The sequence below is a fragment of the Eptesicus fuscus genome, chromosome 5, assembly GCF_027574615.1.
Source record: "Eptesicus fuscus isolate TK198812 chromosome 5, DD_ASM_mEF_20220401, whole genome shotgun sequence".
Classification (NCBI taxonomy): Eukaryota; Metazoa; Chordata; class Mammalia; order Chiroptera; family Vespertilionidae; genus Eptesicus; species Eptesicus fuscus.
In genome coordinates, this window is record NC_072477.1 from 50,668,184 (window position 1) to 50,686,327 (window position 18,144).

General features: G+C 49.7%; 1 protein-coding gene across 1 annotated transcript in view; it reads left to right on the plus strand.

Moving 5' to 3' along the window:
- MYO1E (myosin IE) overlaps window positions 1–18,144 on the plus strand; it is a 193,341-nt gene that overhangs the window by 164,931 nt on the left and 10,266 nt on the right. Inside the window, exons 23-26 of the mRNA XM_008139176.3 lie at window positions 4,287–4,433; window positions 5,956–6,113; window positions 8,187–8,279; window positions 10,686–10,887. Coding sequence (XP_008137398.1) covers window positions 4,287–4,433; window positions 5,956–6,113; window positions 8,187–8,279; window positions 10,686–10,887 — 600 coding nt within the window. The remainder of the gene's footprint in view (window positions 1–4,286; window positions 4,434–5,955; window positions 6,114–8,186; window positions 8,280–10,685; window positions 10,888–18,144) is intronic.

Sequence of the window (18,144 nt, forward strand, 5' to 3'; positions counted from 1 at the left end):
CAGAGCTTCTTCCTGTCCAACTCCTATTTGAAAAGCTCAATTTGCTGAAAGGGTGGCCACAAGGTGTCATAGCCTATGCTCTTTGCTTTCCTGTTTTTAGGCAATGAAATTGGTACCATAAAGTCTCATATTTGGGGACTCTGTCTGATGAAGCTTCTAGTAGCCCTTCTCATTCCCATAGCTCATCATGCCTAAGACCAAAGTGCTACATGGCTGCCTGTCTTTGTATGTGACGGGCAAAGCCACCTGTAAGAGGGGCTTCAGACAGAGGCGCCAGCTTCTTTGGTCACAACGTTCTTGCCCAGACGTTTCGTTGCCCAATTGCCCTAAGCCTCTGGTGATCAGAGCAGCCGCTTCCCCACCTGCTCAGCTGACCTGAGGACGTACTGAAATCTTGTTGTGACTCGTCATGGCCTTTGAGCGTTGGGAACCTAGAAGTCATCGGCTTTTGGAACTGACCAACTACCTTGGGTTCAGCCCTGGATTCGAAGGTGAATGAGACATAGTCACCACCTCAGGGAGCCCCTCCCACTCCGGAAGGGGGAGCAGACACCTGAGTAAACATGTGCCCCAAGTTAGAAGTGTTCGGAGAGGGATGCGCAGGGCAGGCCTGGTGTTCAAAGACGGGAAGGAGCCTTTGCACCTGCAGCCAGGTGGCCGGTGGCGTTCTCCTGGGAGGTCTGTGATGAGGCCTCATACAACCTATCCCTGCCCTTTCTCAGAGAAACTCATAGATTCCCAGCCTGGTGCCACTGGTTTCCCTGAGGGCGGAGCTCGGGAGAAGGTCTGTTTCCTTCTGGATTTACCTCGGGACTTTCCAGGTTGCTAAAAGGAGCATTTATTTCATAATCAGGAACAATTTGTATAAAGGCAGGGCCATCTCAGCAAATTGCCTTTTCGGCTTTAAGGGGGGGGAAATGCCTTTAAGACTTTACTCAGTGTTTTGTAACTAACATTTTTCGAAGAAGATACTGGTTCAGGGAGTAAAACAAGATTTTCTAGTGTTGTCAGCAATACCACAGTAAGCCACAAAGATGAGGGGATAAAAACAAGCAGGAAGCTAAAGCAGGGACGAGACCGGGGCGGGAGCGTTCAGCACGGGCTGCAGACATCTGCAAGGAGTTGCAGCTTGAGCACATGAGTAAGACAAGGGCGAAATCCAAAGATAAGTCTGATTTTCTTTTAAAGAATAAATAAATGTAAAAGCTTTGTTTCCAGATCTAGGAGCATGGGCTGAGGAGAAAGGAGTGGGCTGGAACTCTGGCCTGGACAAGGATGGATTCACCGACTCCCAAGCCTGGGTCATGAAAGGGAGGGGTTTTGAATTTGGTGGTTGAAGTCAAAGTGTCCAAACCATCTCTTCTTGTTTCCAGGCTCATGCTGATAATTGACCTTGAAGTTTTGGCCTGCTTGCTTTTTTTTTTCTTCTTTATGGTAATAAATCTAAGCACATTAAACTCCTCAGGATTACTTACGTTGGGCTCATTTAGCCCCGCCGAATAATCAGTCCCGCCTACAGTACAGCCAGACAAACAGACACGTCTGGACATGTCAAAGAATGCTTTGAGTCCAGTCACCTCAACAGGAGTGTCATACCTCACCCCACACGCCAGAAAGTGGTGCTTCCTGTTTTCACTCTTTCCCCATTGGGTGCACTCCCTTCCTAACGCAGCAGTCTCTCACTCTTGTGCTAGGATGCTCGGACTTCATTTCATTAATTCCAAGGGACTTGGAGAGCTGTTTTGAGCAGCTTTTATCTAAGTGTCCTTTGGAGTTTTGAATTAAGACAATTCCAGAATTTTTCTAAAAATAGGAAGATGGCCCTAACTGGTTTGGCTCAGTGGATAGAGCGTTGGCCTGCGGACTGAAAGGTCCCAGGTTCGATTCCGGTCAAGGACATGTACCTTGGTTGCGGGCACATCCCCAGTAGGAGGTGTGCAAGAGGCAGCTGATCGATGTTTCTCTCTCATCGATGTTTCTAGCTCTCTATCCCTCTCCCTTCCTCTCTATAAAAAATCTATAAAATATATTTTAAAAAATAAAAATAAAAATAGGAAGATGATAGTAGTTTTGTGGCCTCAACCCTCTGAGGTATATTATTCTCAAACTTTAAGAAAATTTTCTAATTCCTAGTTTGGGAACAAGAAGGTAGAGTGGAGATTGTCCGCTGTCCTGTAATATCCATTCTCTCCTCTACCTATTAATGGCTGGCAACCTACCCAAGGACTACATTTCCCAGGTTCCCTTGCAGCTAGGTATAGCCATGTGACAGTGCTGGCCTGGGCGGTGTGAGGAGAAGTGACTTGTACCACTGCTTAGTCATTTCTGGGAAGGGAAGGAGTGGAAAGATGCCTGGCTCCCTGGCGTGGATTTTACACATGCTGTTGAGTGACAGATGGAAAAGCTGTACCTGTTGTTGAAACCACTGGTTGTCAGGGTCCTCATCACAACAGAAAAACCTCTTTCCCAACTCTCATGAGAGTGTGAGGAAGTCTGGCTGTGATGTGGGGGTGTTTGAAAACAAACTCCTGAGGAAATGATGATGACCAGGTGGCCATTACATGTCCAAAAATGCCTGTAAGTATTCTGACTTCACATCCAGGGATAACTCCTTGGGGTACTTGTCTTCAATGAACAGGCTGTGAGGGGTCAGCTCCTTCCCCAGGTGATGGTATCTTGCTGCTCGTGTGCCCCACCCCCCTGTGGTTGGTTTACGCTGCCATTCTGTGCCTTTGGATTCCAGCTGTGTTGTGGTCCTGCCCTGGACCTCTTCTCCTGTGGATTACCAAGCTCCTTCTTGTAGGGAGGCTGGGGCTGAGGTGTCTGGGAGAGAGGCTATGGCTACAGCCTCTGGCCTGATCGGTTCGGGTCCTGAACTTCCCGCCTCAGCCCAGAAAGAGAACGTTCCTGACAAGCCTGGGATAGCCCGACAAGGCTCTCTCTGCCCAAGGAAGACCCCTGGTCCAACGGACTGCCCACCCCGACCTGGTATTCATGGGACTGAACAGAGAGACCTCATGAGTTGCAATTTAAATGAATCAGATTCTACATGGAAGAAGGATCTCTCATCTCAAAGATTTTCCACACTCCGGCCCTGCCCTCTGGCTTTGTCACAGACCACAATCCCACTGTACAGTGGTACCAGGGGCCCTGAGAGCAGGGCACAGCTCCTGAGTGACACCCCTTGGCTCTGCTTCCTACAAAGCCATGTCGTTGGCATTTCTTGCATGTGAAGGGTTTAAAATATGTGTGTGGTCAATTCATAAAGAGGGTTCGCTTACTTTGCTTTTAATGCCTAGAAAAACGCTTACCATGGCCAATAAAATGTCAAGTAAGAGGGTTAACTTAGCTAGTTGACAGTGGTGCTTGGAGGTCATTGTAAACCTATACATTATGAAGCCTTTGGGGTGGTACCCTCCTTCAACTGGGCTGGACACCTAACAGCAGGGGGGACACCCTCGATGGTATGTGCGTTGTAATTTCCACAAAGTCTAGCTGGGCTGGGAGATGGCACTATGTGTGTAAGTGATTTCCCTCAGCCTCTTCTTTCCATCCCCGCTCCAGGCATGTTTGCCCCAGCCGTACCCTTTCCAAACGTGCATTTCCCGCAAAGATGTGCTTTCCCTGAGCCACGAAATGCACCAGGTGGCACACGATGCTCGTGCTTGCTGCTGTCGCACACCTGGCTGGTGTCTCTGCCCTGCGGGTGTGCGCACCTTCAGCAGCACCTGGCACGCGATATTAGCTGAGCACCGAGGACCCAAAGGCTCCTAATAATGAGTGCATTCGAAGCCCAGGATGTCGGCTTCCCTTTTGCTAACTGAGCTTACAATTCTTCAAATTAGGATTTATTACAATAGCTGCAACCATGTCCTCAGTTCTACTAACTTGGGACTTCTGTGGAACGGTTCATTTTCAGCCCATTGTACTCAGTTGCATTCTGGATTTACATGATCTTAAGAACATAGAAATGGAGTTTGAAAATGGATTTTTTAAAAAGACTAAATGGATTTTTTTTTTTAAGACTAAATCGTTCTTAAAGTTCTGCTTTTAGCCGTGACGTGGGAGAAGTGCTTCTGTGGATGCTGTGGGTGGGCTGTAAACTTCCTCCCGAAGCAGCTTTCAGTGACTCCATTATGTAATTCCTTGTTGTGTTTTCTTGTAAAGATTATCCCTTACAGGAAGACAGGCTAGAGACCTAGTGCTGTCTTACGGAACCAAAAATTGAGTGAGAAAAGAATGGGTAAACAAAAGTGCAACTTTTCTTTTCTTTCTAATCTCTGCAGTACCATGCAAGATGACATTTTTATTCTTCACGAGCAAGAGTATGACAGTTTGCTTGAATCCGTCTTCAAAACTGAATTCTTAAGCCTCTTAGCAAAGCGTTATGAGGAAAAAACGCAGAAACAACTACCTCTGAAATTTAGCAACACGTAAGTTGGGACCTGGGGCCCTGAGCTCACTGCCCAGGTCCAGGCTGAGAGGAGGGGAGGGCTGTGGGGAGGGCCTAGGGCCTGCCCGCTCTGGTGGCTTCCGCCCTGGCTGCCTTAGCTTCTTCCCCCGCATCCACTCTCACCCCCCACCCCCATCCCCAACTCCCCAGAATCACAGGGCTGCAGATTACAGTCCAAGGGCTGTCATGGACTTTGAAAAGGTCACTTTTGTGTTTCTGTGAAACAATGACTTCACCAAAGGATGTATTTTGTCATTTGGACAAAAATCTGCAGGAAAAGGCAAATTTTTTTTTATATTATCAATAAAAGAATACTTTTCTTTAGCAGAGCAGCCAGAGCAGAGTAAGACTGGAAGAAAGAGAAAGTGAACAGAGTGGGAGCTTAAGTTCCCAAAATCAATGCGTAATGCCTCTGGGGGGCCCCTGGGGACTAGTGGGCTGCAGATGGCCCGAGCCTTGGGTCTTGGCTCACCTGCCTTTGCTTTAACAACATGGTCTCGTGGACCAGATCCTGGAATACTGTCAAGCTTCTAATCCTAATTTGTCAGGTGAGACTGATTTTTTTTTCTTAGATTTCCATCTATCACATGGAGATCTCTCTTACTACCCACAAGAATTCCAAAGTAAAGCCTTAATTCCATGATGAGGGAAACTTACCGTGATTGATGCTGCTGTGGTTGCATTGAAATAGATACTGGTAATTGTATGGATTCTTTGCAGCTTTTCCAAGGAGCCATTTGGCTGTTCGGACCAGGGGCAGTTATTTTTCTGGGAATTTGCAATAAGGGAATAACAAGAAAGGGAGACTAGGAAGAGCCAAGCCACTCGATAGAATAATAGACAGCTACTTAAAATTATGATTTTTTGGTCCAACAACATGAAAAATAGGGTTTTTAAAAAGCAGAATATGGAATGGAATTGTGTAAGCGTATAGGCAATATGAAAAATAAAAACTGGCTGGGGGTTTTGGAGTTGTGAGGGAACCTCCCTGCTATTTGGATTTTGGTTGCTGAGCGCTGTCTTTTTCTCTGCCTGGGGTGGGGTAAGGGTGAAGGACTAGAACTTAGGGAAATAATAACCGCATTCTGTGCTCAGGAAGACATGGGCTAACGTGTGTCTGGCCGCTCCCCGTCCTCCACCACCAGACCAGGGAAATCGGAGAGGGGCACGAGGTCGCACCCCGGCAGGTGTGGCCTGGAAGGTGTCCCCTTCCTCCTGTCCCCCGGGCAGTCCCGCCTGAGTCCACCGCAGAGTGACATTGGCGCCTCCCTCACCACCTGGTTCTCACCGGTGCTGGGCCCCAAATGCTCTGCCTCTGGTCGCCGGGCTCACTCTTGTGGCTGTCAGACGCATCCCCCAGGCCCGGTGCTGGTGTACAAGTCCTGGTCCTGCCTTGTTTGACAGCAGGTTCGCCCAGCAGTCGAACTCCATGCGGGGGTGGGTGAGCTGCGTTCTCTCTCTGCTTCCTTCTGGCTTAACCCCAACCAACATGCTCGTCGCAGGCTTGAACTCAAGTTGAAAAAAGAGAACTGGGGCCCCTGGAGTGCCGGGGGCTCCCGGCAGGTGCAGTTCCACCAAGGCTTCGGGGACCTGGCCATCCTCAAGCCCAGCAACAAAGTGCTGCAGGTCAGCATCGGACCCGGGCTGCCCAAGAACTCCCGTAAGTGTCTGCGGGCCCCGGGGACCTGGGGCTGGGCTCCCGCTCCCCCCCCCCCGCCCCTCCTCTGCCCCGCACCGTCTTTCTTCTCACCCAGCGCTCATGATGGGTGCGCAGATCTGCGGGGCAGTGACCCAGCACCTCTCCTGCCTCCTGTGCCTGGTTTTCTTCTGACTCAAACATCTCAGACTAAACCAACATCAAGGCAAATGCAGTTCGACCTTTCTGAATGGTCCGGTAGTTGTGTCTGGTATTCCTGGCACCACAATACTGTGTTTTAAAACCAGTCAGTTGGTTGGCTTAAAATTTCCCAGCCCTTTCTAGTCGGATCGTGTCAACAATGCAAAATGTATCCTTTCTGTCAATTTTAAAGAAATTGGCCACATTCACCACTCCCCACGGGGACTCGCTGTCCCTGTGCGTCACATCTCGCACCTCCCGCCTTCGTTTAGAGCTCGGCATTAGGCGACACACATGCGCCAACACACCCCGGTCTCACCCCTTCACTGGCCTTTGAGTCCTTTCCTATTTATAAGTGATATTTATAACATTATATTTATAATACGCAGCATAGCGTAATCATATATGCTACATATTTGTAGACAGAGGTATCTCTATAAAATTTATTCCATATATATATATATATATGGTCAATGAAGAGTATGGCAGATATAAGATAGGCCTTTATGAAATCCATCTAACAGACAGGCTCTGGCATACACTATGACTCACTAATGCAGGACAGATCAATATAGATAAACAGCCAATCAGAAGTTGTTGGTGAATGTCTGTGGATTACTCCGTACTTACAGAAAAAAGGACCACATATTTAGGGGGGATTATTGAAGACACTTTAAAAAAAAAAATCTTCATTGTTGAAAGTATTACATAGGTCCTCCTTTTCCCCCCATAAACCTCTGTCCTTCCCACCCCCACCCCCACCCCCATGAAGATCCTTTTGAGTAAAAGGATACTTTACAGAGAGGTGGGCAGGTTGGGGACCCGGGACAAAGAACTGAGGACACTAGCATCACCCGGAGCCTGTGGGACAGAGGAGGAAAGAGCTGGGCTGAAGGCTGCAGGCAGGAAGCCACAGGATAGACACCCCAACTTCCCTCTCCCCTGGCGCTGCAGCTTCCTGCCAGTGTCTCCCCTGCCCAACCCAACTGGAAGCAGAGGCCTGGCAGCCAGGTGAAGGGTCCTCTGGGCTCAGATGCCAGGCACGGGGCACGGCAAAGGAGGGCTGCCGATGCCCGCAGGATGTGTGCGCAGTGTTCCGGAGGCTCAGCGTGGAACATTGTCTAAAAGGGCGACTTTGCCCAGGACCCCAGGATCACTCCTTTGTGCTGCTCGCGCCTCGTCGCTGCCTGCCTCCTCCCTGCAGGGACTTCCCTCCGCACCCTCTCCGGCTGCCCGCCTCGAGACCCTCTTTATCGGTTTCCTCTCTGGCACACGTGTCCCAGCCAGCCACCCGGGGCCCTGCCGTCCCAGCCCTGATTCTGGCCGGCAGTGATGTTCCGTTAGCACCAGCTCCTTTCAGACTCTTCAGGCTCTGTCCAGGGTCCAAGTCTGCTCCCACCCTCCAGGGCCTCTGTTTCCCTGGAAGACTGTGGAACACAGACTCTTGCATGAAAGGCTCGACATAAACAGAGGTACAGTTAGTGCCGAAATGTGCTTCACGCCCGTGACCTTGCCGTGTAGCACTTGTGTGTTCAGCTTCTGTGCTATATTCAGGACATGAGTGCAAACATAAAAATGTCCCTCCTGTCTCTTGAAAAGTCTACACAAATTGAAACACCTTTGTAAGATTATTAATACTCTTTGTACAGTTATTGTCTCTAGCTAGCATTTCAAAACCATTCCTCCATCCACATATCCTCCAGCCCCGCCCAGCCAGCAGCTACCAGGACAGTATGTCCCCCAAATATCTCTCCTCCACTGCGGCCAGCCTCCTGCAGATCCGACCAAGATCTGCATTCCAGGCTCGCTCAAGTTTTGCACAAGCAAGAAGCCACCAGGAGCCATCAAACCAATGAGTTGTACTGATTGTGATGTCGTCTTGCTTGTTTATTTCAGGTCCCACCAGGAGGAACATGACCCAAAGCAGAGGTTATTCCAGTCAGACTCACAATGCCAACTACCCAATGAGAGCTGCCCCTCCCCCGCCAGGTAAGCCAAGCAAGTGCCATGGACTGGGACCATTACCCTGAACCCATAACTTGCAAAACATAGTTGGGAAGAAACCCATTAGCAGATAAATGCACATAGTTAGACAGCCCTGAACCATTTCAGTGCCAGGCGTACTCCCAACACAGCGGCGCTACTTGTGACCCCGAAATGCAGGGAAGTGTGAGCTGCTCAGACTGAGCTGTGCTGAGTGAACGGCCTGGATGGCATTGCCGGGCGCTAGTCACTCCCTTCGGAGAGGCTCCCTCCTTCCGTAAGAGAGAAGGGGTTCCTGTCCCTGACAGCCAGGATGCTGTCAGCCTCTAAGGTGCAGGATGCTGCCTTTATAGAAACAGGATTTCGCCAGGTATAACCTCACCATCGTCACCCACGACAATATTTTGCAACAAGTTTACAGCTTAATGACAAGTTGAAAATGTTTATTCTTAGTCAGATAGGCTCTAGGAGAATGGCTCCCAAAAATAAAGTAATATCTGAGATACAAAATTGATAGGGGGAAAAAAATTTTTAATACAAAGAAAATTTTTAGACCTTATGTTTCATATTTCTCATTTTTATGGTAAAAGTATAATATGCAGGTCAATGAAATCCAGACCGAAATACATGTAAGACGTTTTGCCCTTCGTAATCTGTTTTGTGTTTGAAGAGCACTCTCAAAATTGACGAAAATGTCTTTCCCTCACTCACAAAATTCAGTTAATAAAAAAACTGCCCCTAGAATGTTTGATGTGAATCAGTTTGGGGGTCTAGGCCTGAACGGGTCATCTATTGGCCCAGTGTCTGAGATGAGCAGTAAAAAGCATTTATTTTGTTTCCTGTGCAAAAAATATGGACACTGTGCCTGTCAGTGAGAAACTGATTCTCGTCTCTCGGAGTCCCGTCCCGCCTGGCCCAGCTGTCTCTCCTCCCCTCTGCCTTGATCCTTGAAGAAAATCCAAGCACAAAGCAATCTGAGAGGACCAATGTGGTGTTGTGTTACTAAATGGGCCCGCTAGACCACCTGGAAACTAGGGCTGGCCTCAGCTAGGTTGGCCCAAGTCACCTCAGGCCAAGTATCTGACCTTGAGCATGGCACCCAACCTCTCTCCGTGACAGTTTCTTCATCAATAAAATGAGGCAGTTGGGCCCGAATCTCTTAGTTCAGCTTCTCACATGATGTGCAGTGAAGGCCCTGGGTTGTTGTTGCTCTTTCCTTAATTTCAATTCCACCACAAACCATACTTCTTTAAGGTAAAATAAAGATTACTAGAAGAACGGGATTTTAAAAGCATTCAACATGATACACCAAAATTTCTTATTAGATTTAACAGATGTGAAAAATGCCCATGAAACTGCTATGAACATTTCTAAACACTTATTCCTAATTTCTGAATTTATGGCAGGTGAGTGGGTTATAAGCAGCATGGAGAGCCCCACCCCTGCCCCTGCCCCCGCCCCTTGTGAGCATCGAGGCCTAGAGCTCACCCCGCTCTGCGTGCCCCTCTCCTATCCTTGGCAACCTGGCAGCAGTTGGCTTTCACCAAGCTCCTTGTTTCTTTCATGAAGAAATTGACACTCTAAAGGCACGTTTATCTTGTTCGAGGTCAGCACAGCTGTGAGAGGCAGAGCCAAATCTGAACCCCGCGTCCCTCTTATAAACGAGATCATCCTGCTCGTTCCAAAGCGTCTCTCCCCAGTGCAGTGGGAAGGGCTTCATGGTGGGTTCATAAAGTGTGCCTGGAGGAGTCTTGTTCTTCTTCGCTGTTGCCTGATCTGCCAGTGGAGAGGAGCTGAGGGCTTCTCCACCCTCGCGTGGGCTGATGATGCCCATCGCCGCCATCCCTTACTCACCAGATAATGTGATCTTGACTAGGTGTGTGTCTAAGGGAGCTGGCTCTATCCAGATCGATCCCAGCAGCAGCCACACTTCCCCGGCCTGTGTGGGGTGCTCCCTCCACCTCTCCCAACGGGCTCCCGCAAGGACACCCAAGACTGAGCCTTTGAAAAATGGGTTTCCAATGTCTAAATAGTTGCCTGCCAGCCAGCTTGAATCATAACCTCATAATTTTTCTCAGACCCAAGAATGTGCCTGCCTCCCTCAAGAGTAGTTTCAAGCTTACCTTTTCTTGACTGTGGGCTTTGAAACCCTGAACGTCTGGTGATTCTGCTGTCAAATTTCACAAGCATGTGTGAGTGTCTGCCCTGTCCCAGGCGCTTGCTGGGCAGTTTGCAATGTATCAGCACTGTGCCTCACACTACGTTAGTGGTTATGCCCTCCATCTTTTCAGATGGGGAAACTGAGGCCTGGCGCTGTTAAGTCAGTTGCTCTTGGTTAATAAATGGAAGGAATTTGGAGAGACTTTTGGCAGAGGATCGTAAAATTGAAGGTTTATTTTGTCCTCTTTCTAGGATACCATCAGAATGGAGTCATCAAAAACCAGTTTGTGCCACACCCGCATGGTCCTGGAAACCAGCGGTCAAATCAGAAAAGCCTCTACACCTCTATGGCCCGACCACCCCTGCCACGACAGCAGTCCACGGGCTCAGACCGCATGTCTCAGATGCCGGAGAGCTTGGATTTCCTCAAGGTCCCAGACCAGGGTGTCGCAGGGTAAGATTCCCGCCCTTTGTGGGTGAGGCCAGCACCTCCTCTCCATCGGTCACCCCAAGGTTCACAGGTTTCCAGCCACACATTGGACTCCAGGACCCAACACCGTGCAGCCCTTGGTTGGCATTTCTAAAAGTACGACCAACTTGATGGCACACAACTCATTCTGCCAGGAGGGTGCATCTTAGAAACATCAGAACAGGGGTCCCTATGGGCCCCGAGATTCAATTACTCCGTAACCCTTCCTGCTCTCTGGCACGGTTGGGGAGCAATGGGGTTTTGGTTTATGTCTGTGCCTGCAGTTGCATAAATACAATAGCTCCAAGAGTCATCAGGAATGTTGAGAATAACACCCCAGAATTCTCTGAGAAGTAGAAGTTTGTTTGTGAATCAGCTCTTTAGGGTTTTAAAATGAGAGCCTTCCTGCCTTTCTAGAACAAAAAAATGAAGAGTAGTAAAAAGAAAGCCAGGCTTTGTACCTGAGGAAGGGAAGATTCCTGGAACTGTGTAGATTAAGCATGTCAAACTCGCAGCCCATAGGCCGCATGCCTTTTTTATTTGGCCTTTGAGTTTGACATGCTTGGTGTAGATATTCAAAGAGTTATCAGTGTGGAAAGGGGGTTAGGCCAATTGCAGGACAAGTGAGTGAACTCTGCCAGGAGGTAGATAGCAGAACCAGTAAACCAAAAACGTTCTAGGAGCCCGAAGATGAACTGCCCTAGGATGTAAGGAGCACAGGATGGATGGAAATCACCAGGTGGAAATATTGTAGAGTGGTATTGTCAAATACCAGAGAAGGATGAGAATCCTGTTCAGCCCCTATTGCTTACCTAATATTGGACCTGCTGCTTCCCCTCTCTGAGCTTTATTTTCCTCGTCTGTACACGGATGTAATACCACCGAGCTTGCAGAGTTGTTGAGAGGACTAGAAATTATACACAAAATGCCTAACCTGATACTAGGCATGTGGGAAGCTGCTCAGCCAACTGTAGCTTGATGTGATGGTGATGGTGATGGTGGTGATAGTGATGGTGATTGATGGTGATGGTGATGGTGATTGGTGGTGATGGTGATGGTGGTGATTGATGGTGGTGGTGATGGTGATGGTGATGGTGATGGTGACGGTGATGGTGATGGATGGTGATGGTGATGGATGGTGATGGTGGTGATTGATGGTGGTGGTGGTGATGGTGATGGTGATGGTGATGGTAATGGTGATGGTGATGATGATGGTGATGGTGGTGATTGATGGTGATGGTGATGGTGGTGGTGATGGTGATACAACCATTATCTCATGGTGGTCATGATTGTTAGGAACCTTCCAACTCTGCATGATTCTCAGTGGTGGAATAGTTCTCTCTGCTGAACCCAGTGAGGGGCCTCCTTCAGCCCCCTGCTCTCCTCTCTCATGCCCTCCTCCATTTTCCATTCTCTCCAAGCCTCTGGAATGATGATGAAGTTTCTAATGGGATCAGGAGACGTTTACAAAACAGAGCGGAACAGCAGCTCCTCCCTCTAGGTGGGCAGCCACCACTCACCTCCCTGCCCCATTACGGGATGTTTTTCCTGCCTTGTCAGCTTCTTTCTAAAGACCACAAAGCTCTTAGGAACTTGACCACGTTCGCTCCTGCTGTTTCTTTTTCCCTTGCGAGTCTTACCCCATTTGGGCTACAGATGGGAGCACCTTGGTTGCATCAGTAGAGTGGATGCCACCCCTTCATTAGATCTCTCTCCCGCCTCCCCCCACTCTTGTGGAACTAGCTCTGTTGCATCTGTTCTAGTGACCATGGCTCACCTGGTTGGCTTGGTCTAAAGCAGTCACGCTCAGACTTTACTGAGCACCAGAGTCCCTGGAGAACTCACTGGCCCACCTCCAGAGGTTTGGATTCAGTAGATTGGGGTGGGACCTAAGAATTTACATTTCTTCCAAGTTCCCAGCGCTGCTGCTGAACCAGGGACCACATTTTGAAACCCACCGGTCTAGTCTGATTGTTAAAGCCAGGGAAGGGCCTGTGTAAAGGTGAGTTGGAAGGGTGCTGTTGAGGCAACAGGATTGCTTTGTAATCCAGACCCACACTATTCAGAGGGGTGGACATCACTGAAGCAATCAAGCAACCCTTCCCGGGCCCAGCTGGTTGTCACAAAGGAGGCAGGGGATTGAAGTCAGTGAACGAAATGCACCCCATCCCTTAGCTCTGCCTGCTAGCTTCCCACTTGCTTTGGTTTTGGCAAGCAAAGCCATCTTTCCAGCCTGCCTCTGCAAGTTCCAGACTTGCACACCAGCCAGCCGGGAGCACCTGTCAGCCAAGAGCAGGCAATTGAGGAACGTTGTGTCTTCACCGAGGCTGCTCCCTTCCAGCCCTCAGCTCCGTGGTTCTCTGTTTAAGCCGATCACACCCTTCTCCACATTCAGGCCTAAAGATCAGGCGTACGTGGTGTTGCCGTGGCAATGGCTGTGAGGCTGGAAGGAGAGGGCACCCTCACAGCTGCCTGCCGGGCAGTACGATGTTCCCAGCTGTGTGTAAAAGTCACGATCGTCATTAGGCACTGAGTCCGGTAGCTGCGAGCATCTCAGCCAGTCTCCACTGGACATTCAATCTGCTCTGGGTACACATTTCTTAAGAACCTGCACTCTGGTCAAAGGACTGAGCTTTTTCTTAGAATTCATTTTCTAAAACATATAAAAGTGAAATTGAAAATAATTTCTAACGTGGCCAGAGACCTTAGATGTGCATTTCAGGAGCCTCGTGGTTCCGTGCACTTAATAGCTCCCCTTTGCCAAGAAAAAATGAATTGCTTTATTCCACAGGAAGCTGTTGGAGCCAGCAGGGAGCTCTGGGATCCCACGCTTGTACCTTTCCTTAAACACGAAAATTCGTTTAGACATCACAGTCCCAAGCAGTGACCTAGAACTTGCTAATCTAGAAAAACAAGATTAGCACAGTCTTTCACACCCTCGGGTTTATCTTTCCTTTCCCTCTCCCGCCCCCAGCGCACTCTTCCAGACATATTAAGCATAAGCAATCATTTCTTTTGGATCATGGAGTGTGGATAAAATCAAATGGTGTAATTAGCACCTCGAGTTAATTCAGGAAAGTCTTTGTCAGTTTATTTTATGTTCCATCATGTTGTTTTGGGGGGGAGAGCATGCATGAAGCTTTTACTAAATTCATTGCCGCCCCCACGTGTTTCTTTACCCTTGCCTTGCCACGTGTGTGACATAGTCATTGTTCTTGTCATCGTCGTTGTTATCGTCATCCAAGGAAACTAAGCAAGATGTAGAGGGGCCATTGTCTTGCAGTCCTTTAGCATGCCTTCTGAAAAGTCCGATTCAGGTGAAAAGCTCCTTGCTGATTCTCAGGGAAAGAGGGCAGGTGAAGAAAGAACCATACAAGCAGCTCATTCATCAGCCTTCGCTCTGACCTCATAGGAACACGTGATGTGCCAATCAAGGGTGCTTTATTCCTTCCCCCGTAACTGAGATGACAAAATCTACCTGCACTTCATTGCTGGAAGTATCAAAACCCAGCCCGGGATGTCTTTTCTGTTGGCCTTTTTAATCCCGTGATCCATTTCATGCAAGGACAATTTCAGGAAATTTCTAGATACCCCAGAGATTACTCCAACTCGCGGTTGGAGAACCAGGAAAATACTGGGAGTGCTCAGCGGTAGGGCTTCTGGCCACGGCACAAAGGAGGGATCGATAGAAAAACTGAAATGCTGCCTGTGTGTCTCTTGACAAGGTTCTCCTAATGGAGTCATATTTTCAAGGGGCTTAAAATTTCCAACAAGTGTCCAATAGCAATATTTCTCAACCCGTGCGCTACAGGAGCGGCAGCCATATCCTGGCCCAAGCCGACACGAAGCTGAGGAATTCCTGGCATCCATTCCCTCATTTCCAGTAATGTTTATAGATTCAACCTTTTGGAACAGACCCTATTTTAAAGAGCCAGTGAAATAAAATGCCATTATTTTCCTTCCTGGAATTTCAAGACATAAATTTCACATCTGCAGAACAAAGAAGTGATAGCTGAAAGCTTAAGCCCAGCTAACCCTGGCGTGAACTAGTGCACCCGCTGCCTCAGAGGCGTGGCGGCTGCAGAGTTCACAAGGTGGCCTGGCGGAGTGCAGCGAGCGCACGACTCGCAGCTGCAGGGACGGTGTGAGTCCCAGCTTACGGGTTTGGTTCTTCATGGATTCATTCATTGAATATTGACGGGGCCACGTGCCTTCCATGTGCCACATGCTGGGCACCTGGATCATTTTGCCAATAACCTGCTGCGCTGCCTCTCGTCTATCACTTGCTCTTTCTACACCTTGGTGACCTCACCTGCCTAAGAGGGATCATCTATATATATAAAAGCCTAATGTGCAAAGTGTCCGCTCGGGAGTTCGACCTACCAGGAGTTTGATCACTCGCTATGACGTGTGCTGACCACCAGGGGGCAGCACAGAATGAAGGGAGGCCCCGGCCGGCAGCCACTAGGGACCCTACCTGTGCACGATTTCGTGCACTGGGCCTCTAGTAAGAATATAATTTAAAAACCCTCTCCTCGGGGTTTCTTGGAGATGAAATAAGGGCTTTGTAAATGGTAAAGCACTATGCAGCTTGAACATTTAATTGTATTGGTTTTATGACTGTAACTCAGGTGCTTTGCTCTCTTAGGGAAATAGTCATGTCCTACCAGGATTGAAAACTGGGTGTCCCCTGGCCACTGGCTTTTCTCGCAAGAACTCGGATCTCTGGCCTGCACAGAGGGTCTCTAGGAGGGTCTAAGCTTTAAGCATTGCTGGCTTTAATGGGGAATACGCAGCCTAGGGAAGCAAGACAAGGGACCGGTCAGGGAGACTCCTTCATCTCACACACACACACACACACACACACACACACACACACACACACAATAGCTATGCCACTCTGTAGGCTCAGAGCAACAGCAGAACAGGGGGTGCTGAGGTAATATTGCAGCAGACACTGCTGCATTTGGACAATGTCAATAAAGCCCAAAACTCGTCCCGCTCGACTCTTCCCCAGTCTTTGCTCCAATCACTGTAAGAACTCACATCCCCTGGAAACTACGGCATTCCCAGGAGAGGGCGCATGAACCCTCGCTTTAGAGAGCTTTGTTGTCCCTGATGTTATTTGGGGTTTTGTTTCCTGCGGGCCTTTGGCATCTTGTGAGGCTGGGCAGCTGTGCACAGGGGTTCAAATGTCAGTTGGCATCCTGATGTTTCAGGGCAAAGGCACCCTCGGGCCTCCCCGTCCCTGCCACAGGGCTTCTCCAGCAGCGCAGTCCTCGCGGAGCAGACCGAGGTAACGTGCTTGAGCGCTCAGGTGACTGTCACGTTGGTTATAACGTGGTTGCATTAGAGGTCCAATGCCCGACTCAGAAAAAACACCTGCTGTACAAGCAAGTCACTGTCGGTCAGCTCCTTCCTGTGTTTGTTTTCTTACTGGGAAATAGACACAATAAAGTGGTAAGTGTGTACAAATTGGCCTGAAACATGGGTCAGGGAGTGATAGGAGCACTAAATTGCATTGTGCCCGTTACATACAGTGAAACACGGGGTTTGCTCAGTGATGTGGAGTTTTATAACTATAAGCTATTATGTGTAGAAAGTGAACCGTCATTATTGAAATGGCAACGGGAAAAATGATTTTATCTGTCTGAAATTCTTGCTCCAACCCTCATGATCCCAATAACACAATTTTCAGTCATGTCAGGTTTATTAGGAATGCAAATCTCATAAAGTTCCAGACATAACAAAATTATCTAAATCCTGCACATCCATTGCTAAACAAATCTAGGCTTTGTCACTTTCTATCGCTTTTGGACGAGCGAGTGTGAGTTATCGCGAGGGTGACGTGGGGACAGGGGTGTGCCGGTGAGCAGCTGGCTGTCTGGAGCTAGCCCGTTCCACTCTCGCCGTGGCCGATGTCAGGCTGCCGGCGTGACCACCGTTGGTCTCAGAGGTGGGGCGAGAGAGCCCAGGCGCACACCACTGTCGGTGCGTAGGGTTGCCACCATGCATAAGCAGCAGACAGTAACTTCAGAGCATAGATAGAAGATGTAGGAAAATAGTTAGGAAGGGTTGCTACGAGTATTTATTGCCTTTGCTTTATTATAACTTATTCAATCTTAAATGGGTTCGATTTCATCTTTAATAATGACTGTTTAACAACTGACCCACAAAAATCCTGACCGCGTGACCGCCGGCCCCCGCAGGCTGGCCGGGGCCGGTTCCAGCTCCCGGGCACCAGGCCCCGTTTGCTGTGGGAGAAAGTCTGAGTCCCTTCTTCCCTGCGTTGGCCAGTCGGCTCCTGGCTGCCAGTGGAGGGCTCCAGGCCCCTGAGACTTCATTACTCAGCGCTGGCAGCTCCCAGAAAGGCCTTCTCTCCTCGTTATTGATTACACAGGATCGCCCCCTAGTGATGCAGAGGAGATGGTCTGTTTAAGGCTGAGCCCCTGGAGAGGAGCCTGGAAAATGGCTGTTCTCTCTGACCGTTTTCTGTGGAGGTTTCCAAGTCCGCCGGGCAGTGGACCGGAGACAGGGACCACCTGCTGGGCCCAGGCGCCCTGTGTTCCGGCCACAGCTGACAGTAGGAATGTTGTTGGGAGCGCTCTGTGAGGCTCTGTCAGAATTAGAGGAAGGGGCTGGGCCCTGGCCTGGATCCCCCTTAGTAACAGGTGAAGGCGCCTGCAGAGGCGAAGTGGCGCACCCACCTATGTGCCAGCCAGTGGCAGAGCCGGGCCGCCCACCCGGGGCACCGACTCTAAGCCAGTGTCCCTTCTGCGCCCCCTGTCACTCCGTCAGAACATGCGGGCTGGGGCCACACGGCGTGCCTGGGCCTGGTGAGCACCGACAGGCCAGGCCCCGCCCCGGGGAGCCTCCTGTCCCAATAGACACAAGCCTCTGTCCCACCCTGTTAGTCCCCTGCATGTGGCAGGGCCTGAGAGGAGCTTGGAAGGCTGAGCAGGCATTCGCAGCGCTGGGCAGAGGGTGGAGGCAGCCAGGGGAGCAAGGCCAGACGGAGGGACCAGAAAGGTCGTGTGGCTAGAGCTGTGGGAGCCTTGTGCCTCTGCCGTCTAGTCAGTCAAGTCATCGGTGATGAGACCAGCAGGAAACCCGGGAGTGCTGTGAGGTTAGATGAAGCAACGTCCGAAAATGCCTAGCACGGTGCCTCGCCCGGAGCAGGCAGAGTCCCACACGTTTGTCTGCATCTCACACAGCTACAGGCAGGGGTTCCCAGATGGCACA